General features: G+C 43.9%; 1 protein-coding gene across 1 annotated transcript in view; it reads right to left on the reverse strand.

Annotated features, from left to right (window-relative positions):
- Positions 1 to 212: 212 nt before the first annotated feature.
- The window catches only part of LOC121548862 (tumor necrosis factor receptor superfamily member 21), a 47,399-nt gene continuing 22,255 nt past the window's right edge, over positions 213 to 25,356 (reverse strand). Inside the window, exons 4-6 of the mRNA XM_041860483.1 lie at positions 9,439 to 9,704; positions 1,825 to 2,035; positions 213 to 1,377 (exon numbers count right to left, since the gene is read on the reverse strand). Of these exons, the coding sequence (XP_041716417.1) occupies positions 1,148 to 1,377; positions 1,825 to 2,035; positions 9,439 to 9,704 (707 nt within the window). The 3' untranslated portion in view covers positions 213 to 1,147. The remainder of the gene's footprint in view (positions 1,378 to 1,824; positions 2,036 to 9,438; positions 9,705 to 25,356) is intronic.

Below are 25,356 nucleotides of genomic sequence, written 5' to 3' on the forward strand. Positions count from 1 at the left end.
GAAGCTCTGAACTCTCCGTGTCAGAACCCAGTCCTACCTACAGGTTATGGAAAACTTGCTCTTAATTTTTCTCCAGTAGGTTTCTTCAAGGAGAAAGCCCCCCCACTTCTATGTCAAAGATAATAAAACAAAAACACTATAGTAAATATACTACAGTCTACAGTCTGCAAAAGTATACTACAGTCTGCATAAACATTACAGTAAATACAACAGTATACTGTAGTACAGTCTGCAAAAACACTACAGTAAATACTACAATATACTACAGTCCGCAAAAACACTACAGTTATTACTATAGTATACACTACTGTTTGTTTTTACTACAGTATTTATAGTATAGTAAACTGTGTATACTACAGTAAATACTACAGTAAAGTTTGCAAAAACACTAGTGAATCCTATAGTATTCCTACCATAGTATACACAATAGTATTTCTTCATGTGGGATGTTTGACATTTATAGACATTGTGCATGAGTGTGTGTTGTTGAAGTTTGCTTACATGAATGAGTGAATATGGGTTTATAACACTGGCTGACACACCTACAATAATCTACAAAATGTAAAGAGAACACTTGTTTAACGCTACAAGGGCAATAGCAGTGGTTTAATCTGCATAGTGGTGATGGTGGTGGTATGTCTGTCCAGAACTCCAGGCTGGGTTACAGAGCCTGGCCCCTCTGTCCTCCCTCTGTCCTGCCCTTCCTTCAGGCAGGCAGGCTTGCCATGGGGGGCTGTGTGGGGGGGAGAGGGGAAAAGCCTGGTCCCCTCCCCTACATGGGGGGAGAGATGGAGGGAGACTTCAAGAGGTCAGGCATGTGGCTGTATGGTCTGGCCTGGGGGTGAGAGTGTGCAGGATCATAGAGAGAGATGGGAGGCTCCCTGACCATAGTAGGAGTGGGGGACTCAGTCAGGCTGCTAGGAATGGAGGATAGCAGAGGGGAACCCATTGGCGGTCATGAAGGCGAGTAGGCGACTATATCCACAATCAAGCAGCATCTCACTAGCTTGCCTCAGAGTATTTGGGGTGGTGGCGGGAGGAAGAAGCCACACCCAGGTAGCCACACCTGGAAAGGAGGGGTTTGCAGAAGAAGGAAGTGGGGCATCCCCTGACCACAGTAGAGGTCTGTAGCACCACAGCAGCAGGCCTATAGGAGGTCAGGCAGGTGGCTGTAGACCGAGTCCAGCAGGGTCTGGCTGGCCTCCTGGCTCTTGACCCCGGCAATCTCGAAGAGGCGATCCAGTTTGTCCTCTGCCATGGGGATCGCCTCGATGACGTGCAGCTCGTCAAGGTTTAGGATGTGCAGCATGTCGTCGAAGATGGGCTGCAGGTCGCACGGGTCCAGCCGGACCTGACGCAGCACCGTGTCTTTCTTCTCTGGAAGTCACAGAGGAAGAGAGGAGGGGAAGAAAACAACGTCAGAATGAGGAAGAGGATAGACTGCAACATACTGTTGATGTTAGCTACAGCTTGTTGTTGTCCATATAATAGGAAATCATGTATGACTAAATTAGCAGTCATGTTCTGCTGCTGAGAATAAAAGCCCAGTCATCCTTATGATGACTAAGATGTAAGAAGTATGAAACATTTATGCACTCACTAACTGTAAGTCGCTCTGGATAAGAGCGTCTGCTAAATGACTCAAATGTCAATGTAAAATGTATTTCTCAAAGCTTTCATAGTTGATGACTTGCTATAATGGAGTATGGAATCAGGTGCACTTTATAACCAGAAGGGGGCAGTAAACACAAATACGTCACCTCCGTAGGAGCCCGTTGCTTAGCATAATTACTGAAACAGAACTGTGTCATAATATGTGCATACCTTTGGTAATGAATGAGCCGGTCCTGCTGAGGGCGGAGTCTTTGCTGGAAGTAGAGTCACAGCGGAGCAGGGGCTCTGATTCGTCAGGGAAGAAGCCCTTGGTCCGGTCCACAGGAGACCGCTCCACCATCACCCCAGGAGACTCCAAAGACTTGTGGACAGGACTGTGGCTCGGGGTTACATTCACAGTCATCAGCTGGTTCAGATTAAACTGCAGAGAGGGAGAGGGGAGGAGAGAGAGAGAGAGAGAGAGAGAGAGGGAAAGAGAGGGTCAGTGTCAGTGTTGGAAACCAATGGCTGAGAAAGCAGTGTTCTGAGTCACGCTGGTGTCCGGACAGAGCACTGCACCAAATACCACAGTTTCGTATTCCTAGTTATCCGTACACCTCTGAAAACTCTTGTGTCTTGCTTGCCACTCTGAGGATTTAAAGTATGGTATCTGTGATGACTCAAACGTGATTTGCGACTGTTTGATAGTGGGTCACCACTCAATGGTGACTTTGATCCTGACAGCAATTGTGTCCAACCGGAGACATGCTCCCTACATGCTGAGAAGTGCCAACACTAAAGAGATTGCTAGATAGTTGGAAGATATCCTGACACTCACACCTCACCATTGTCATGAACTATTCACATTTCAAGAGCTGAGTGCTCAGGCTTGTCATGTCACAGAGTCGGTGAGTTTAGCAATTACTGACTTTTGAATCCTTTACACATCACGACTTACGCCTACTATGGTATATGGTATGTGGTTATGATGAAAGACTTTTGGATACACCTGCACAAGTTTGGAAACATTTTACGCAGTGTAGGGAGAGGACAGGGAGCTCCTGTGTGCCCCAGCCCCAGCCCCATGCAGCCTGCGTCGGGTGACACAGCGGGCCAACACACAGCTCCAGACCACCCACTCCCATCCGCGCCTCTCTCCTCCTTGCCTCAGGGAGCGTACACAATCGGCCAGCCATGAAAGGAATTCTGTGGACTTGGACAGACCAGGAATGTACTGCCCACAGACCACATGGGCCCAGTCACACACTACCGGGCATAGTACACCACTGTGCTTGCCCTGGGGCCCAGGGAAGACATAAATAACAGTCTTCTTCGGTATGGTAATGGAGTGAACTGGTGGTGACCGGACCGGATGAGCTCATGAGAGACTTACATTTAGACTTCGGTACTGTAGAAAAAAAGGCTCTGCTGTGAGTGAGGCACGAAGGAAATGGTAGAGGGCATTTCATACAGGCGATGAAAATGCAATGGAAAACTTTCAGGGTGCTGAAAATCCAATAGAACACAGTTCAATATGGCTTCACAGAAACACAATGGAATTTCATGCAGGTGATGGGAGTGCAATCTACTATGCTAACATAAAATCCGATATAAAACAGCTCGATGTGGCATCAGACAGACCTCACTTACTTCTGTGTGTGTATATGACCCATATGCAGCCCCTGCTATCTCCCCTATTTGATAACAAGTTCCTCTGTGCACTAGGTCAGAGGGGCAGGGGATGACACGTCTACAATGATAAGAGCACTACTCCCACCTGGCCAAATGATGTTACAAACAGATGTTACAAAACCTACCAACTAACCCTTCAGAGAAACCCCTGGAGAAAACAGGGGAAAACAGTGTCACCGTTCCAGAAGCTTCTCTGAGTTGTCAGTCAGTAGCCAGTGACTGAGTCATTAGAGAGAGTAATCTGGCCGAGGCACTGACATACCCTGTCAACACACACAGCAGACCCCAGGGTAGGGACAGTATCACGCATCACACACACACATACACATACACACACCAGGCACATACGGGCACACAAGCACACACACACAAGAACGCACACACTCAAACACACAATAGACACGCTAGGGGGTCTGGCCCTGTGTAGGGAGGAACTGCTGAGGCATCAAAGACACAGAGAACATCCACATTTTAATTCGATCACAAATAACACTGTGATATTTTAGTGAATCTGCAGAGTAGCTGTGATTAATTAATGTGAGTAGTGACACATTTTGGAGCATAGTAATATTGCATGTATATTCATTAACCCTGTTCAGCAGCCAAATACAGCAGGCTGTGGAAAAGCTGCAATATCGTAAGACATTGTGGATCAAGAGAGCCTTTACCATTAAAGTGAATCCTCATATGTTAATACTGAGACATTTCAGCATCACTATGGTTATGTAGGACACTGAGTGTGTTGTTTAATAGGCAGCTCTTATCTCTGCCTCTCCCTCATAGACAGTAGCCTTGTGACGCTGCAACCACTGATGTTACAGCTGATACTAAACATCTTCCCCAACAGATGTGATGAAGGGCCTACCTGAAGGTACACGGTGATGAGCTTGATGCTTCTTTCCAATACATATTGAGGGTTTTATTCTGGTGACATGATGATCGATGCTTGGCATGTCCGAGTCCGGAATATAAGAGTAGTGTGTATAGATAGTATGGACAGTATATTAATAGAAAAGGTGTGTACAGCAGTGGTTATATAGGATGAGCTTTGACTAGAATACAGTATATACATATGAAATGGGTAAAACAGTATGTAAACATTATTAAAGTGAGGAGTGTTCAATGACTATGTACATAGGGCAGCAGTCTCTAAGGTGCAGGGTAGAGTACCGGGTGTTAGCCGGATAGTAACAGTGACTAAGGTTTAGGGCAGGGTACAGGGCGGAGGCTGGCTAGTGGTGACTATTTAACAGCCTGATGGTCTGGAGATAGAAGCTGTTTTTCAGTCTCTGATGGTAGTGCTGTGAACAGGCCGTGGATCGGGTGGCTGAGGTCCTTAATGATCTTCTTGACCTTCCTGTGACACCGGGTGCTGTAGATGTCCTGGAGGGCAGGCAGTGTGCCTCCGGTCATGAGTTGGGCTGACCGCACCGCGCTCTGGAGAGCCCTGCAGTTGGGGACGGTGCAATTGCCGTACCAGGCGGTGACACAGCCCGACAGGATGCTCTCAATGGTGCATCTGTAGAAGTTTGTGAGGGTCTTAGGGGCCAAGCCAAATTTCTTCAGCCTCCTGAGGTTGAAGAGGCGCTGTTGCGCCTTCATCACCACACTGTCTGTTTGAATGGACCATTTCAGGTTGTCAGTGATGTGCACGCCGATGAACCTGAAGCTTTTCACCCTCTCCACTGTGGCCCTGTCGATGTGAATAGGGGCGTGCTCTCTCTGCTGTCTCCTGAAGCCCATGATCAGCTCCTTCGTTTTGTTGACGTTAAGGGAGAGATTATTTTCCTGGCACCACACCGACAGGGACCTCACCTCCTCTCTGTAGGATGTCTCATCGTTGTTGGTAATCAGGCATTCTACTGTTGTGTCATCAGCAAACTTGATGATTGAGTTGGAGACATGCGTGACCACGCAGTCATGGGGGAACAGGGAGTACAGGAGGGGGCTGAGCATGCACCCTTGTGGGGCCCCCGTGTTGAGGGTCAGTGTGGCGGAAGTGTTGTTGCCTACCTTCAACACCTGGGGTCGGCCCATCAGGAAGTCCAGGACCCAGTTGGATAGGGTGGGGTTCAGACCCAGGGCCCCAAGCTAATTGATGAGCTTGGAGGGGCACTACGGTGTTAAAGACTGAGCTGTAGTCGAATAACAGCATTCTTACATAGGTAATCCTCTTGTCCAGATGGGATAGAGCAGTGTGTAGTGCAATGGTGATTGTGTCATCTGTGGATCTGTTGGGGCGGTATGCAAATTGTAGTGGGTCTAGGGTGTCGGGTAAGGTGGAGGTGATATGACCCTTAAATAGCCTCTCAAAACACTTCGTGATGACAGAAGTGAGTGCCTCGGGGTAATAGTCATTTAGTTCAGTTACCTTCACATTCTTGGGTACAGGAACAATGGTGGACATCTTGTATACGTCGATGCTATTCTCGGAGGCAACCCGAGACATTTCCCAGTCTGCATGATCAAAATAATCTTGAAGCATAGATTCCGATTGGTCAGACCAACGTTGAACAGTCCTTACCATGAGTGCTTCCTGTTGAAGTTTCTGCTTATAGGAGGGGAGGAGCAAAATTGAGGCATGATCTGATTTGCCGAAGGGAGGGCGGGGGAGGGCCTTGTAGCTGTCCCGGAAGGGGGGGTAGCAATGGATGAGCGAGTAGCACAGGAGATGTGTTGATGGAAGTTCGGTAGCGTTTTCCTCAGATTTCCTTTATTAAAGTTTCCAGCTACAATAATTGCGGCCTCAGGATATGCGGTGTCCAGTTTGCATAAAGTTGAGTGTAGTTCCTTGAGAGCCGTCACGGTGTCAGCTTGGGGGGGAATATACATGGCTGTGACAATAACCGAGGAAAACTCTCTTGGGAGGTAATGCGGTCGGCATTTGATGGTGAGGTATTCCAGATAGGGAGAACAAAAGGACTTGAGTTCCTGTACATTCCCACAATCACACCACGAGTAGTTAGTCATGAAACATACACCTCCACCTTTCTTTTTCCCGGTGAGTTCTTTCTTCCTGTCCGCGCGATGGACGGAGAACCCTGCTGGCTGAATGGACGGGGACAGTATATCCGGCGAGCAATGATGCCGTAAAGCAGAGTACATTACAGTACCTGATGTCTCGCTGGAAGGAGATCCTTGCCCTGAGCTCGTCTACTTTATTGTCCAGGGACTTAATGTTAGCGAGTAACATAGACGGAAGTGGTGGATGGTATGCACACCTTCTAAGTCTGACTAGGAGCCCAGTCCTTATCCCTGTTCTCCAGTAGCGTAGTCTTGGAGCTGCCCCTGGGATGAAGGGAACTGTCTTGGGGAGTTCAAACAAAGGATCTAATTCAGAGAAATATAATTTCTGGTCGAAATGCTGGTGAGTGATCGTCAATCTAATATCCAAAAGTTATTTTCGTCTGTAGGTAATAATGCTAGAAACGTTCTGAGAAAGTAATGTAAGTAAAAATAGAGAAAGTAATGTAAAAAATATATAAAAACAATACTGCAGTTGGCTAGGAGCTAGAAACAGGGCAACCATGTCTGTCGGCACTATCTTCCTGTGCAGGCTGGAGAATGCACCTGGGCCTCTGAACGAATTAATGGCCCTTTAATGGGAGTAGTAAACACTTAATCATGTCTGAAATTGGATTCCGTGTGTAGCATTGTGCCTGGAGGGGACAATAGAACTCTTATTACGAGAAGTGGCCTTGGTGTGGATGGAAAAGGTCCTACTGGAGTAGAGGAGTAGAGGGAAAGAAGAGGAAAACAGACAAACAGAGGCAGCTGGCTAGGACCTTTGGGACGAGACTTTTTCCCAAGCGGGGATAAACACCACAACCAATGAAGCACTAAGAGAGAATCTTAATTCTGTTAAAGCAGTTTGTTTAGAAGGAGTTGACCTGAGGTCTTGCGTGCCACAGAGAGTCAATGTTGTGATGCTTAATCTCTGCCTCTAAATGCATAATTCAGATGACTGTGCTTTTTTTGAGCACGCTAAAATGTGTTTGTCTGGGGCACAGAGGAGAGAGGGAGGGTGCCCCAGAAATACCTCGCCTAGAAAACACATATCCTACAGCAACAAAACATGCTGAGTTGATTGGTGCTCCAACTACACTCATTTCACTTTATGGTGGGGAGGGTGTTTTGTCTGACATAAAGTCATGTAGGTCAGGTTCCTTGCTGACTGAAGCATCATAACATGTGCCCTAGTCTTTTGCAGCTGCGAGGAAATAGACAGTGAAAAGTAAAAACACGTTATTTTGACCATATGCTGGGTTAAAACTGTTTTTGCTGTGCCATTATCAGTCAAATGATCTATCTCTGTGTCCTAGCGTAAACTGCTACAGTGTGCCAAGGCCCTTCAGTGTGAGTGGTCTATGGCTAGGCCTCGTTTAACACTGACAGTGCAGTGACTCCATCAGTCAGCCCTAACCAGCTGAGACAGAGGGCAGAAGGAGAGACACAGCTCACCTCCCACTGCAGCTATGGCTCACCTCCCACTGCAGCTATGGCTCACCTCCCACTGCAGCTATGGCTCACGTCCCACTGCAGCTATGGCTCACCTCCCACTGCAGCTATGGCTCACCTCCCACTGCAGCTATGGCTCACCTCCCACTGCAGCTATGGCTCACCTCCCACTGCAGCTATGGCTCACGTCCCACTGCAGCTATGGCTCACCTCCCACTGGGACCATGATTGGAGGAGTGGGTCATCTGCAAGACTAAACAGGAGGACATCCTGCTCCACACGCATACCAACACACACGCTGACACATACAGTACTACACATACAGTACATGCTGAGACACACACAAGCACGCACACACACACACTCACACACAACTTGGATCAGCCTCTGTCCTTTCTGCTTCAGGCTCCTTGCCTTACAGCTATGATGAAATCAGACTATTGGAATGAGAGAATATCAGCTAGGGAGGCAGTGAAATTAGCAATGTTTGGAGCTCACCACCTGCGGTTTGTGTAAAGATAACCCAGTCATGGAGGATAGCTCCAAGCTGTGTCTTAATGAATTAACAAAACTGGGGTGGCAGCAGGAAACAGCATCCCCTCCCTACTTTCCTCCCTCCCACCTTGGCTCCATCCCTCCCACACATAAGGCAGCCAGCCCACTCTGGTGGAATCACCACACACAGACCTCATTTATGAATCACACGGATCGGGAAGTATTATGTCAGTGGAATCACATGGTTGTACGTTATACCTCTCTAAGGAGGAATACCATATGTGTAGACCTACAATACTGTCTGTCTGCAGCATTTATGTCTGGTACCAATAAGAGGCACACTGCGTGATGAATGGTCGGCCCTCCTGACAGAGTATCCCTAATGTATTACAATTTCCTGGTGCTTTACTCTTAAGTGCTGATTCAATGGAATGAGGAGAAATTCTGTAGAAATGGCCAAGAGTGTACTGAGGAAAAACAAGGGAGGGAGGGAGGCAGGGAGGGAGAGGAGAGAGCAGCCTCCAGCACACTATGTTCCCTACTCATACTGAGCTTCTGCTTCCCTGTTCCCTCCCTCACCAAATGATTTATTACCTGCCATCTCCTTCACCATCGATTGAGACAAACCACACAAGATATTACCATCATCCCAGGATTATTAAGTAGTGATGACAAGCAGAATTACAATTGTAAGATATATCTATGGGTCTCAATAACTATAACAATCCCTTAACTGTAAGAATCTAACCTTGAGCAGAGAAGGTCACTGGACATGGGGATAATATGATATGTATCTGAGAGAGTGGAGGAAGGGAGGAAGGTAGGAGAAAAGTGGAGCGTGATGAATGATCCACTGTCCAGTCTCTCTACATTGACCTCTGTACTGTACAGTAGCAAGCCAGGACAGTCACAAGGCCCTTCCCTTAAGGCAGGAGGGCTGGTCACCACTCTTGTGACTTGTTTAAATTAACTTTTTCACCCCATATGTGATTTCTATGTTTGCGTTCACGTTGAGTGACTTTGTGAGTGACTTGGTACACTAGAGATTTGGTGAGATAAAATGAGGAGCTGAAGGGTCATTAGTAAGGAGTGCCATTTAGCCCAAATAGCCCACCTGGATTCAAGATGGGAGAGTTCACTGGAGGACAGAACAGATTCTCTACGCCAGAGACTACTGTAGGGTACTGTAGTAGGACTTACCTGAGGATTGTCTTCCATGATGCCCCGTATCTTCTCCACCACGTCGATGCGGCGGTGGCGGTGCAGGGCGTTGATGAGCTTGGCCAGGTTGGCGTCCCCATCGCGGATGGTCCAGTGCTGCAGTGCAGCGTATGCCCGCTCTTGGTCCGACTGGTAGCCGTTGGAGAAGGCTGCCACCTCACGCTCCGTAGCATTGGCCAGGGACTGGTACATGTCGATCCACTGGCTGCCAATCTGAGCTGCCACCAACTTCAGGATGTCCACACCTGGGTAAAGAGAGGAGGATAGGTTATTGTTATGCCATGTCTGAAATGTATTGGAGCCATGGATTAACAATGGAAGTCACTCTTGACTAATAAATCAATCACTAATTCACATGGACTCTGTTGCTCATCAGACATCATATGATAATTTACCCCTTTTTACTTTTTAGCCCTTCCTTTATTTATTGTAATTATGCCAATTAAGTACTTAGAACTCACATTAAAAGAGCATGCAGTTATATTACTTGATTTCTCCTTAATTGTAAGGTCATATCAGTTAAAAGCAATAGTCATTTCTATGACTACTACAAAAAAAATGGGTCCTCTTGAACCACACTGGGCCATTGTTCCTTTCTTATAAAATGCTATTAAGTGAAGATGTAGAGAATGAGTGTTTATGTGTGTGTTACAAAAGGGGTTATGACCTCTCAGTTACCCTAAGCCTAAGGTCTCAGTTAGGGGGTAAACAGAACAGAACAGTTTTAGCCGGCCTGCACGTCTGGTTGGTGCTTATGAGCGATGCACCGTCATAAACTAGTGGATCCAGGAATCCACTCTCTGAAAGCGATCTCTCAACGAGCTTTGCCTCAGCAGATGCATCTGAAGTTCTCCACTACCCTCCACCTCTCCGCACCCCACAACTGGCAGTCCATCTGTTCCCTCTGCACATCCTATCCAGACAGACTCAGCGTGGCTCATAAAGCTGAACTGTTCTCAACCAGATGGAGGAAGTGTTACTTTCAGTATATGAAGACAACCTCTTGATGGGTTCAAAGACCCTTGAAGAACTGCCTGCCTGTCCGCCTATCCTGCTTTTTGTGCTTTAAAGTAACACACACTGCCAATGTAGTAGTAGTAGTAGTAGTAGTAGTAGTAGTAGTAGTAGTACACTGCTGATCTAAGACACTCCATTTAAATTATTTCCAGAATGCTCTCTCAGAATCTCTCTCTGATAAGCACAATAGGCATGTGTGAGAGTGGCTGGTGCTGAAACAAAGGTCATTCATGCCAGTATGGAACATAGTTAGGCTCAGCTGCAGACTCAGCAGGTTGGTTGTCCTTTTCAGCCAGGGCCATTACCCAGGTATAAGACACTGCCTAAGCTCAGAGATAGGGCCCAGAGTATTTCCTGACCATGTTAACTGACTGGGAAATAAACCCAGTGCCCTATAGCTTATAATTAGGGAATAGGGCCTGGTATTTTTCCTGGTGGTCTGGAAAACTACTGGACCTACTCATAAATCATTTTGGGTTTTGATTGGGCAATATTGTTGTGAAACTGTAAATGGAAAATGTGCATACTGTAAGACATTGAATCATCTCATGCCTTGAAATATGCTTACTTGCTTAAGGTCCTCGCAACAGCATGGCATGCCATAACTCCCTGCTGTTCATGGCAGCTGGATGACAAACAATGCATAAATCCATCTTAACGGTCCCCTTTGGTCTTTCATGCTAGAAATCCCTCTCTTTAGTCCTTACGTCATGGTCTACTGATGATTGTGTTATGTAGGCTATGTGATAGGTTTGAGAAAATGCGTACTTGCTGGTTTTAGTACTAAGCGGCCTCAATTTGTTTATTGTGAAACTACACAAGTGGAAAAAGAGGACACAGGGTTCTCCTCCTCCCCCAACCATAGCCTTTCTGAAGCTGTAGGACCTTATCTGAAGGATATCCTACACCACACCCTGCCTGGCTGGCTCCAGTCACACTTCTGAGGGACCCGGCAGAACATGTTGACTTGCAAATACAAGTCAAGTTGCAGAAGTATGTCTGGGGGAGCATTTGTCACAACAGGAAATGTACCAGACGTGAATAGCCTAACTAATTTATATTCAGACTGCCAGGCAGACACAAACATCCCGGGTGTTTTAACTTCACTGAGTCAAAACAGAACATGTTCGCAAACAGGTGCAAAAAAACCCTATGTTTGTGTGTCTGTGAAACTGTGGCATCCCTGCAGGCATAACCATATTCAATTGAAAGATAAGTCTGTGCGTCATAATTAAACTTGAATAAATTAAACTTGAAACAAAACCTTAATTAAACCATGGGGGGATTTCCAATTGACTTACTGAATATAGCATTCATTCAAATTCATTAATTGAATTAATGGAAAGTTAAATGTAATTGACCTAAACCTCACTCCACAGAATACAAGAAGCCACATTATGCAGACTGAACTATAAAGTGCAGAGAAACATCATTAATTATTCAATTTAGATAATCAGGGATCACAGTGATCCCTGATTAATAGCTACTATCAAAGCCCAAACATCCAAAGTGCATAGTATGGGGTCGGTTTGGAGAGATTGTAGCTGGGAGATTGACTCGCTGTAAACCAGCGGTGGTTGGCTTGTGATCTGGTCGAGGCCAAGGCTACACTACAATTGTCCTGCCCTGAGGTCAGAGTTGTGCCACGAAGTGACTTTGTGTTGAACGATGACACCGACACCTAGAAGATCCTTTAGAGAGAATTAAAACAAAGTGACAGAGCTAGGCTAGGGGGAAATACCCTCTCTGTTTTAGTGGGATATAATAGATGACCTACATAAGTCTAATTCAGTATGCTAGCGAATGTGTACAATAGTCAGCTTCCTTAACCCCTAGGCATGATTGCAGTGGTGGCAGATTGAATATAAACAAATTATGGGATGGCTGACCTAAAATGGCTGCCAATCAGTAAATAGTAACGGGACATGGGATGGTTGATTGGGAACGCTCAAAAGTAATAAAGACTCCAAAGGTCATCTGTTGGTTAGATGTAAAACATAGATAGAGTTTTCACATGGATGATGGTGCATAGATATGAAGCGACAAGTCGTGTCACAGTTGTGTTCACAGCAATGTAACGTTGCCTGCAGGGCAGAGAAATGTAGCTACTGCATGTCATATGTGTAAGGTTTTTCAATGGGTTACTCAGAGTCAACACAACACAAACATACTGTCACGTGATCTCCATCTGTTACAAGTAGAGCCTCTGAGAGGTGGTGACACAATGTGGAATATGGTTCAGCTCTTATACAGTACCACAGACCCTAATGGGAAGTGGGGGCACTGTAATATCTTATACAGTACCACAGACCCTAATGGGAAGTGGGGGCACTGTAATATTTTAATTGGAAAAATCTATTGAGACAACAAACCAGCCACAGCAGGTCTGAGTTGAGATGGCTGCATGACAAAGAGGCCACAAACAGGCCACAATGGCAGCCATGCATTCTTTCCCCTCCAGTCTGTCTGCTCTGAGCCTCTCTGGAGATTCCTGCTGGTGACAAAGTAAGCTTGTCATTCTCATGGAAGAGACAAATTGGTCTCATAAGACCAGCTTGCTGCTCAGTCACTTTCATTGTTTCAATCTCTTTCACTCCCTAGGGTTGTGAAGCCTTGCTCAGTTTTTAAAATTTTGTAGAAAATGTTGCCGTCATTCAAAAAACACTAAACAACACAAAATGAACGTAAAGTATCAGAATCCAATCCGTCTACATTAAAAATGTAATAATACAAAATCCACAGCAGGCCCAACTGACTCACCTGCACACAGCCCCAGCCACAGCCCCAGCCACAGCCCAGGTCCTATCCCTGCTTCCCTGCCTGTCCCTGTGGCCCACCCTAGAGCTGAGGAGCACGGCCCCTATGAACCTCCCCGCCTGTTGGGCGTCGTAAACAGCAGGCTCACAGGTGGGATTCCTTTCATCTTTACTATGTATGCCCTGCTCGCCCTTCACATCACTTTCTGGACTCGTATGAAAGAATTCGCTATTTGTATAATCTCGCCTTCTTCTTTATGTTTCCCATTCCACTTTTTATTAGGAGTGTTTTAACTACTCTAGTAAATAGACATTAAAGCCTTCAGGGTAGCCAATTATACACCTTGGAAAAATTAAGAAACTGTTTTGTTCGAGAGAGTTAACAGCTGTGTAATCACACACACAAACACACACATGGTCTGAATGTAAAACTTGGCATCCACTTGATAAACATTCTGTAATCCTTTTTAAAAAACATGCCGTAAATTCACTTGTTGTTTGAAGTTTAAAATACTATTAAATTCTATTTTTTGGAACTGAATGTAGACAAACAACGCAGTAAAAATGCAGATTATTTGTGTATCTGGACATGTTTATAAAAATATTACTACTACTACTATTTTGAGACAACAGTAAAAAAAAGTATGTGAAAAATGTCAGTACATTTAATGTCTTGATTGCCATTGGTGTGTGTGTGTGAAAAATGGACAAAACATTTTAAATGCTGAAAATCCAAACATAGCAGCCTGAATCCATGTAAACACCAAAGCAGTTTATCGTGGACTTTCCTTGAGGACTCTCTAATACTTTCAAAATGCCTTTCATGAGTAACACAAAAGGGAAGTTGAATAAACAATTATATGTAGTCAGGCTGAATAGTAATCACAAGGTTAGACTTCTGATCATGTTTCAGTTGTCCCTTTCTATCTTCGTAATGTCCACATCCCTACTATACACCAACATTCCTAGAACATTCTCACATGGTGTGAGCCGACAGGTACAATGTGCTAATCTCTTAATTTCACACGGTGAGAGCCCTGACCCCCGACACCCGATCTATCTTCTACTTGGATAGTTCTATCTGTGCCACTGACTTAGTCTGGCTTTAATTCCAGTTTGTCTACAAATTAATAATTGACATGTTGAATTCATGTCTCTATCTCTACCAAAAACCTAAGTTAAAGAATATAACTAGATCAAATCAAAATGTATTTAAAGTGCATTTAACATAAATTATTAATTTCTAGACAAACTGAAATTAAAATCAAATGTTGATCTATTTGATTTGATTTATAAGAATCCCCATTAAACAACACCAATGGTGACAGCTGGTCTTACTGGGGTCCGACACATAACGAAAAATGCATTACAGACAAAAGACTACAATTTACATACATTTAAAAACATGAACATGTAGTGTGTGTGTGTGCATCTATCAGTTACACATACATGTCAGTACATTCACACAACAAGTAGGTCACATGGGGGAGACGAGTTGTGCGGTGAGGTGTTGCTTTATTTGTTTTTTAAAACCAGGTTTGCTGTTCACTTGCACTATATAATATGGGAGGGAGATCTATGCACTCATGGCTCTGTATAATACTGTATGTTTCCTTGAATTTGTTCTGGACCTGGGGACTGTGAAAAGACCCCTGGTGGCATGTCTGGTGGGGTAAGTGTGTGTGTGTGTCAGTAAACACATTAAATGTTTCTTATAAAAACAAGAAGTGACGCAGTCAGTCTTTCCTCAACTCTTAGCCAAGAGAGACTGGCATGCATAGTATTAATATTAGGCCTCTGATTACAATGAAGAGCAAGACATGCCACTCTGTTCTGGGCCAGCTGCAGCTTAACTAGGTATTTATTTGCATCACTTGGCCATATGATTGGACATTAATCAAGATAAGCTAAAATTAGAGCCTGCAGGACTTGCTTGTGGAGTGTGGGGTAAAAAAAAGCATCTCTGTATTACGGACAGACCACTCCCCATCTTTACAACCATTGAATCTATATGTTTTGACCATGACAGTTTACAATCTAAGGTAACACCAAGTAATTTAGTATCCTCAACTTGTTCAACAGCCACACTATTCATTACCAGATTCAACTGAGGTCTAGAACTTAGGTTATGATTTTTACCAAATACAATGCTCTTAGTTTTAGAGATGTTCAGGACCAATCTATTACCGATTTATTACCACCGATTCCAAAACTGACTGCAACTCTTTGTTAAGGGTTTCAGTGACTTCATTAGCTGTGGTTGCTGATGTGTATATGGTTGAATCCTCAGCATACATGGACACACATGCTTTGTTTAATGCCAGTGGCAGGTCATTGCTAAAAATAGAAAAAGTAGAGGGCCTAGAGAACTGCCCTGCGGTACACCATAGTTCACATGTTTGACATTAGAAAAGCTTCCGTTAAAGAAAACCCTCTGAGTTCTATTAGATAGATCGCTCTGAATCCACGATATGGCAGAGGTTGAAAAGCCATAACACTACGTTTTCTCAACAACAGGTTATGGTCAATAATATAAAAGGCTGCACTGAAATCTAACAGTACAGCTCCCACAATCTTCTTATTATCAATTTATTTCAACCAATCATCAGTAATTTGTGTCAGTGCAGTACATGTTGAGTGCCCTTCTCTATAAGCATGCTGAAAGTCAGTTGTTAATTTGTTTACAGAGAAACAGCATTGTATTTGGTCAAACACACCAAAAGCTTTTTTAAGAGCTTGCAGCAAGCTGATAGGTCTGCTGTTAGGACCAGTAATGGCCGCTTTACCACTCTTAGGTAGCAGAATGACTTTGGCTTCCATCTAGACCTGAGGACAAAGACTTTCCTCTAGGCTCAGATTAAAGATATGACAGATAGGAGTGGCTATAGAGTCAACTACCATCCTCAGTAGCTTTCCATCTAAATTGTCAGTGCCAGGATGTTTGTCATTATTGATCGATAACAATAATGTTTCCACCTCTCCCACACTTGACAAAATTCTAACTTACAATGCTTTTCTTTCATGATTTGTTTTTTATGCATGAGTACGATGGCTCACTGTTTGCCCACTTTGCCAATTAAGTAATCATTAAAATAATTGGCAACATCAAATGGTTGTGATGAATAAGCCATCTGATTTGATGAAAGAAGGAGTTTAATTTGTCTTTCTGCCCATAATTTCATTGAAAGTACTCCAAAGTTTTTTTTCCCATCATTCTTTATATCATTGGTCTTGACTTCATAATACAGTTTCTTCTTCTTTTTGTTGGGTTTAGTCACATAATTTCTCTATTTGCAGTAAGTCAGCCAGTCAGATGTGCAGCCAGACTTATTAGCCACTCCTTTTGCCCCATCTCTTTCAGTTCCTCATCAATCCATGGAGCATTAACAGTTCTAACAGTCTGTTTCTTAAAGGTGCATGTTTATCAATAACTGGAAGAAGCAATTTCATAAATTCATCAAGTGCAGCGTCTGGATCATAGGAGGTTGGTGGCGCCTTAATTGGGGAGGACGGGCTCCTGGAAATAGCTGGAGCGGAATCGGCGGAAAGGTATCAAATACATCAAACACATGGTTTCCATGTGTTTGATGCCATTCCATTCGCGCCGTTCCAGCCATTATTATGAGCCGTCCTCCCCTCAGCAGCCTCCACTGGTCTGGATGCTCCTTATTAATCACATCAGACCAACAAATATATTTTTAACATTGCCCATGCTTTTATCATTGCCCATGTCATTGGGCCATTTTGAATGTTATATTGCGTTTGTGCATCTCTGAGTGATGTTCTATTAATTCCCTAGATTTCAGACTAAGTCAGTGTCACAGATGGAACTATCCAAACAAAAGATACATCTCTTTCAAATGTTGATATTTGGTTGCGTTGACAATAAATAGGCTATTAACTTGTCGACAAGTTAACCTTTTTTTATTTAATTTTTTTCATACATTTTGAAGGATACAAATTCAAATGTGTTACAAAAATCTATACATCCTTCTTCAAAAATGTAACACAAAACATCACAAACAAACAGATAAAAACCTAAACACATACAGGGTTTTTACATTCAAAGACATTTGAAAAGCTTAAAAGGAAAGAATCACACATTTTGAATGTTATATTGTTTTTGTGCATCTCTGAGTGATGTTCTATATATTTCCTGGGTAATTTCATGTTTTCACGTGCATCTGAGTTATTGGCGTTCAAGCAAGCAGAAATGTGGCCGCTATGACGTAGCACTGTGATAAAGTCGCTCTCACTACACTGGAAGTTAATACTATTAGATCGCGAAAATGTCTATCATACATGTCAGATTTCAATACTGGCCGATGTCATAACTCGGGAGGATGTCTTCTCTTGAATGAGCCATTTTTGCAATATTCCTACCTCGAGATAAAACATTTTTTATGGAGGGTGTAGCACAATTTTTCCTATTTGTCTGCCTCTTTAGCCCAGGGTGCATTGCATTGTGCCGTTGCCAGAGTTATTATAGAAAGGAGATAGGAATCCAATGAAAGAAGGAATGTATAACGCCTCCACCCAGCAGACTGTCGACCAATCACGTTGTCATGCTGCGTCACGCGGTTGCTAAGGTAATCGTCATGCAATCCTCTCAAAGTCAGTGTATACAGTGGGGAGAACAAGTATTTGATACACTGCTGATTTTGCAGGTTTTCCTACTTACAAAGCATGTAGAGGTCTGTAATTTTTATCAATGGTACACTTCAATTGTGAGAGATGGAATCTAAAACAAAAATCCTGAAAATCACATTGTATGATTTTTAAGTAATTAATTTGCATTTTATTGCATGACATAAGTATTTGATCACCTACCAACCAGTAAGAATTCCGGCTCTCACAGACCTGTTAGTTTTTCTTTAAGAAGCCCTCCTGTTCTCCACTCATTACCTGTATTAACTGCACCTGTTTGAACTCGTTACCTGTATAAAAGACACCTGTCCACACACTCAATCAAACAGACTACAACCTCTCCACAATGGCCAAGACCAGAGAGCTGTGTAAGGACATCAGGGATACAATTGTAGACCTGCACAAGGCTGGGATGGGCTACAGGACAATATGCAAGCAGCTTGGTGAGAAGGTAACAACTGTTGGCGCAATTATTAGAAAATGGAAGAAGTTCAAGATGACGGTCAATCACCCTCGGTCTGGGGCTCCATGCAAGATCTCACCTCGTGGGGCATCAATGATCATGAGGAAGGTGAGGGATCAGCCCAGAACTACACAGCAGGACCTGGTCAATGACCTGAAGAGAGCTGGGACCACAGTCTCAAAGAAAACCATTAGTAACAGACAACGCCGTCATGGATTAAAATCCTGCAGCGCACGCAAGGTCCCCCTGCTCAAGCCAGCGCATGTCCAGGCCCGTCTGAAGTTTGCCAATGACCATCTGGATGATCCAGAGGAGGAATGGGAGAAGGTCATGTGGTCTGATGAGACAAAAATAGAGCTTTAAGGTCTAAACTCCACTCGCCGTGTTTGGAGGAAGAAGAAGGATGAGTACAACCCCAAGAACACCATCCCAACCGTGAAGCATGGAGGTGGAAACATCATTCTTTGGGGATGCTTTTCTGCAAAGGGGACAGGACAACTGCACCGTATTGAGGGGAGGATGGATGGGACCATGTATCGCGAGATCTTGGCCAACAACCTCCTTCCATCAGTAAGAGCATTGAAGATGGGTCGTGGCTGGGTCTTCCAGCATGACAACGACCCGAAACACACAGCCAGGGCAACTAAGGAGTGGCTCCGTAAGAAGCATCTCAAGGTCCTGGAGTGGCCTAGCCAGTCTCCAGACCTGAACCCAATAGAAAATATTTGGAGGGAGCTGAAAGTCTGTATTGCCCAGCGACAGCCCCGAAACCTGAAGGATCTGGAGAAGGTCTGTATGGAGGACTGGGCCAAAATCCCTGCTGCAGTGTGTGCAAACCTGGTCAAGACCTACAGGAAACGTATGATCTCTGTAATTGCAAACAAAGGTTTCTGTACCAAATATTAAGTTCTGCTTTTCTGATGTATCAAATACTTATGTCATGCAATAAAATGCAAATTAATTACTTAAAAATCATACAATGTGATTTTCTGGATTTTTCTTTTAGATTCCGTCTCTCACAGTTGAAGTGTACCTATGATAAAAATTACAGACCTCTACATGCTTTGTAAGTAGGAAAACCTGCAAAATCGGCAGTGTATCAAATACTTGTTCTCCCCACTGTATGTTGAGAAACGTGCCTATTTTCCTCGAAAGTACGTAATGTCACTATTCCAAAGCTATACGATATTACAGATAGCAAGTTAATTATCTCATATCTCTGAAAAGATTTGTAATGTTGTACATCTTGTTGACGAAATGTGTGCTAATGTTGGGTTTTTGAGCTAGCGCCCAATAGACTCCCATTCACTCCTTGTACCAGAATCGCCCAGAATGCACCGCACGGCCCATTGACGTGGCATGGACAACGTTTCCCATCTCCTCAAAAGTATATCTGCCGTTGCGAATGTCAGACTCCACTCTGTGAGGCACATCGATCTGCAGGTTGAACATGTTGAGATTGTAGACTCCTAAATTGATAGTGCAGTTTGTTTAGGCGATTTTACAGCTAACTAGCTACTTTACATGCTGATATTGTCATTGGTATTATTGTGTGTAGCTACGGTTGCTAGCTATCTACCTAGCTAGCTAGCCAGCCAGCCCATAGTCAGCATTGCGGATTTTGTAGTCAACTTGAGCTGTAACAGATTTCCACAACGATTTTCCATGTTCCTACCAACTTTATTATAATGGAAAAATGAAAAATGTGTTCACAAAAAATATTGTTCTCAAATATTAGTGTTATTTAACACTGTAAATTAAAGGAATTAGTGGTTTTGGGTGGATTTTCCCTTTAAGAGTATCAACTGATTTCATCACCTTCTTATTCTTACAGAGCATAGTATTCAATGTGGCAAAGTAATTATTTAAATCTACCTTTAAAAATATTGAATAGGATGGATATTGTACAGGTTAACAAATTATATGCTGGATTCACGTCTCCAACTCAACCACAAATAAAAGTTAAAGAATGAAAAAACTTTTTAAAAACAAAATGGGCAGAAATCGCCAGAGTTTGGGGATTGTTGGAATTATTTGTTTTGCGCAGGAGCTGGCGACGGAAAACATAGTCGGATCCAAGCTCCGACAAATTCGGGCAGCGAGTACTACATTTACATTTTAGTAATTTAGCAGATGCTCTTATCCAGAGCGACTTACAGTAGCGTGCACACATTTTCATACTTGTTTGTACTACTACAACTACAAGGACTTTTTCTCAATGGTCCTGATGGCAGCCTGCGATGCAAAGTTTCGCTTCACCATGATCGACGTAGGCGTATATGGTCGAGAGGGAGATGCGCCAATCTCGTCATGAAGCAAGTTCGGCTCCCAAGGCCAGAGTGCTTGCCGGGGACCCAAACACCGAGCTCATATGTCTTTGTGGAAGACGAGGCATTCCCTCGCAGGGTAAACCTGATGTGACCATATCCAGGTAAGATACGCTAAATACATGTGACTATACTCTACATACAGTGCATTCAGAAAGTATTCAGACCCCTTCCCTTTTTCCACAGCCTTATTCTAAAATGGATTAATGAAAAAAATGTCCTTATCAATCTACACACAATACCCTATAATGACAAAGCAAAAACCGTATTTATTTTTTTATGTTGGCAAATTTATAAAAAATAAAAACCAGAAATACCTTATATACATAAGTATTCCGACCCTTTGCTATGAGACTCAAAATTGAGCTCAGGTGCATCCTGTTTCCATTTATCATCCTTGAGATGTTTCTACAACTTGATTGGAGTCCACCTGTGGTAAATTCAATTGATTGGACATGATTTGGAAAGACACACACCTGTCTATATAAGGTCCCATAGTTGACAGTGCATGTCAGAGCAAAAACCAAGCCATGAGGTTGAAGGAATTGTCCGTAGAGCTCCGAGACAGGATTGTGTCGAGGCTCAGATCTGGGGGCAGGTACCAAAACATTTCTGCAGCATTGAAGGTCCCCAAGAACACAGTGGCCTCAATCATTCTTAAATGGAAGAAGTTTGGAACCACCAAGACTCTTCCTAGAGCTGGCCGCCCGGCCAAACTAAGCAATCGGGGGAGAAGGGCCTCGGTCAGGGAGGTGACCAAGAACCCGATGGTCACTCTGACATAGCTCTAGAGTTCCTCTGTGGAGATGGGAGAACCTTCCAGAAGGACAACCATCTCTGCAGCACTCTACCAATCAGGCTTTTATGGTAGATTGGCTAGACGGAAGCCACTTCTCAGAAAAAGGAACATGACAGCCCGCTTGGAGTTTGCCAAAAGGCACCCATCCAACCTGACAGAGCTTGAGAGGATCTGCAGAGAAGAATGGGAGAAACTCCCCAAATACAGGTGTGCCAAGCTTGCAGTGTCATACCCAAGAAGACTCGAGGCTGTAATTTCTGCCAAAGTTGCTTTGACAAAGTACCAAGTAAAGGGTCTGAATACTTATGTTAATGTGATATTTCCTTTTGTTTTTCTTATATAATTGCAAAAAAATTATAAAAACCTGTTTTTGCTTTGCCATTATGTATGGGGTACTGTGTGTAGATTGATGAGGGAAAAAACAATTTAATCAATTTTGGAATAAGGCTGTAACCTAACAAAATGTGGAAAAAGTCAAGGGGTCTGAATACTTTCCGAAGGCACTGTATGATGTGAAAATGATACCAATATAGACATTGTAATTATATGCCTCACATAAATGTTATCTGGCATCTCAGTAAGAGGATGGGGGCCTATGTCCAAAGCATAGGCTACACAGTTGTTACAGTACAGATTTGATAGCCTTCATGTTCCTGTTCAATACTAATGGAAATGCTTCTTTAATTGAAAGGTTTATTCTGGCCTTGATGATACCAAGAAAATCTACAACTACCGCCACTCAAGAGCCAGAAGAATTTCAGAGAACCGCTTTGGGATCCTTGCTGCAAGATGAAAGATCATGGGACGAGCCCTTGAGGTTGCCCCAGAGAAAGCTGAGACCATTGTGAAGGCCTGTGTGGCCCTCCACAACTACCTTTGCACCACAGACACTTCAGACACTAACAACACAGTCATCAACACAGTACATCCACTCCACATTTGTTGACTACGCCACACCCACTAGGAACCTGCATCCAGGAGAGTGGAGACAGGTGGTACAAGGGGACACCAGCTTCCTTGACCCAAGAAACATGTCGGAAGACAGAGTTGCTATAGACGTGCGCAACAACCTCAAGGACTACTTCCTCACACCAGCTGGTCAAGTGTCTTTCCAGGATACTGCTATCATGCGTGGCACCCTATAGTAAATGTTGGAGTTTGGTTTGTGCGCACATACAGTGGGGAAAAAAAGTATTTAGTCAGCCACCAATTGTGCAAGTTCTCCCACTTAAAAAGATGAGAGAGGCCTGTAATTTTCATCATAGGTACACATGAACTATGACAGACAAAATGAGAAAAACAATTCCAGAAAATCACATTGTAGGATTTTTCATGAATTTATTTCCAAATTATGGTGGAAAATAAGTATTTGGTCAATAACAAAAGTTTCTCAATACTTTGTTATATACCCTTTGTTGGCAATGACACAGGTCAAACGTTTTCTGTAAGTCTTCACAAGGTTTTCACACACTGTTGCTGGTATTTTGGCCCATTCCTCCATGCAGATCTCCTCTAGAGCAGTGATGTTTTGGGGCTGTCGCTGGGCAACACGGACTTTCAACTCCCTCCAAAGATTTTCTATGGGGGTTGAGATCTGGAGACTGGCTAGGCCACTCCAGGACCTTGAAATGCTTCTTACGAATCCACTCCTTCGTTGCCCGGGCGGTGTGTTTGGGATCATTGTCATGCTGAAAGACCCAGCCACGTTTCATCTTCAATGCCCTTGCTGATGGAAGGAGGTTTTCACTCAAAATCTCACGATACATGGCCCCATTCATTCTTTCCTTTACACGGATCAGTCGTCCTGGTCCCTTTGCAGAAAACAGCCCCAAAGCATGATGTTTCCACCCCCATGTTTCACAGTAGGTATGGTGTTCTTTGGATGCAACTCAGCATTCTTTGTCCTCCAAACACGACGAGTTGAGTTTTTACCAAAAAGTTCTATTTTGGTGTCATCTGACCATATAACATTCTCCCAATCCTCTTCTGGATCATCCAAATGCACTCTAGCAAACTTCAGACGGGCCTGGACATGTACTGGCTTAAGCAGGGGGACACGTCTGGCACTGCAGGATTTCAGTCCCTGGCGGCGTAGTGTGTTACTGATGGTAGGCTTTGTTACTTTGGTCCCAGCTCTCTGCAGGTCATTCACTAGGTCCCATCGTGTGGTTCTGGGATTTTTGCTCACCGTTCTTGTGTTCATTTTGACCCCACGGGGTGAGATCTTGCGTGGAGCCCCAGATCGAGGGAGATTATCAGTGGTCTTGTATGTCTTCCATTTCCTAATAATTGCTCCCACAGTTGATTTCTTCAAACCAAGCTGCTTACCTATTGCAGATTCAGTCTTCCCAGCCTGGTGCAGGTCTACAATTTTGTTTCTGGTGTCCTTAGACAGCTCTTTGGTCTTGGCCATAGTGGAGTTTGGAGTGTGACTGTTTGAGGTTGTGGACAGGTGTCTTTTATACTGATAACAAGTTCAAACAGTTGCCATTAATACAGGTAACGAGTGGAGGACAGAGGAGCCTCTTAAAGAAGAAGTTACAGGTCTGTGAGAGCCAGAAATCTTGCTTGTTTGTAGGTGACCAAATACTTATTTTCCATCATAATTTGCAAATAAATTCATAAAAAATCCTACAATGTGATTTTCTGGAATTTCTTTTCTCAATTTGTCTGTCATAGTTGACGTGTACCTATGATGAAAATTACAGGCCTCTCTCATCTTTTTAAGTGGGAGAACTTGCACAATTGGTGGCTGACTAAATACATTTTTTCCCCACTGTATGTTCTCTTCCTCTGGTTGATGACTGTTTATATGTCATATTGTGAGCTACACACTTGGTTTTGCTGTTTGGATTTAGCTGTTTTTCTTATTCACACTTTCCAAATCACAATAAAGACTACCATAATGACAGTCACTTCATCCTTGTGTTGTTTTAGTTTGTCATATATTCTTTGGAGGCTAGACCCTCAAGACATTTACCTAACGTTGTGTTATGTGTAGTGGCCTTCCAATTAATGGCTGTCTAGCTGTAGACAATAAGGACAGACATTTACCTAATCAGCATAACACAAGGTTATACAAGGTCATGTGAAGTGGCCTTTTAATGGAGACATTCCTGCTATGGTAAAACACAATGTAATACACAGGTGAAAAGTGTGATGAAAGGGGAAATAAGAGAAAAAAACCAAAGTAAACACCAGTAAATTACCCAACACCCTAACGTGTGGATAAGAAAAAGGCACACAACACCAGTTTTGGGGGTAAGACGGATGGCTCTGTCTCAAGCGAGATTTGACCAAGCGGACACACAGTACTGATCGATGGTCCTGTGAAAGTACATCGTCATGGCCCTGACAAACGGGAGACATTGATCAGGAGGAATAGACACCACCCATGGTACTATGACGTCGTAGACGGCCTTTGCTGGACACTGCTGGCGTTTCTTTAACTCGCTGCATAATGTCAGTGTCCAAAGGATCCTCAGCCGCCTTCCTCTTCCCGCCACTGGAGCTTGGTCAGGGAGATGGGTCGGAGGTTAGTGGAGTTTCAAGGTAGAGAGCAAGGGTGTGCCTGGACGGTGTGTTGGGTGTTGGTGAGAAGGTGATGAACCAGGTTGGGGAGATGATGAACCAAGGGGCGATGAACCACCTATAGATAGGCCCTCGGGGCTTAGCTTTGTCTCTGGGCTGTCCAAAACACCATTATTGCGTGTAGAAAATCTCGAAATAAAAGCACAAAAAAGGAAGCTTGCAAGTAGAATAGCAAGTAGTAGAGGCAAAATAGCAGCATGTCCATCTCTTCCGAGTTTATAGCAGAAAGGATACCGGAAAAGATGTGATGTAGACACGGACATCACTTCCGTTATGAAACTCACTCAATACTGCCCC

The sequence above is a fragment of the Coregonus clupeaformis genome, chromosome 33, assembly GCF_020615455.1.
Source record: "Coregonus clupeaformis isolate EN_2021a chromosome 33, ASM2061545v1, whole genome shotgun sequence".
Lineage (NCBI taxonomy): Eukaryota > Metazoa > Chordata > Actinopteri > Salmoniformes > Salmonidae > Coregonus > Coregonus clupeaformis.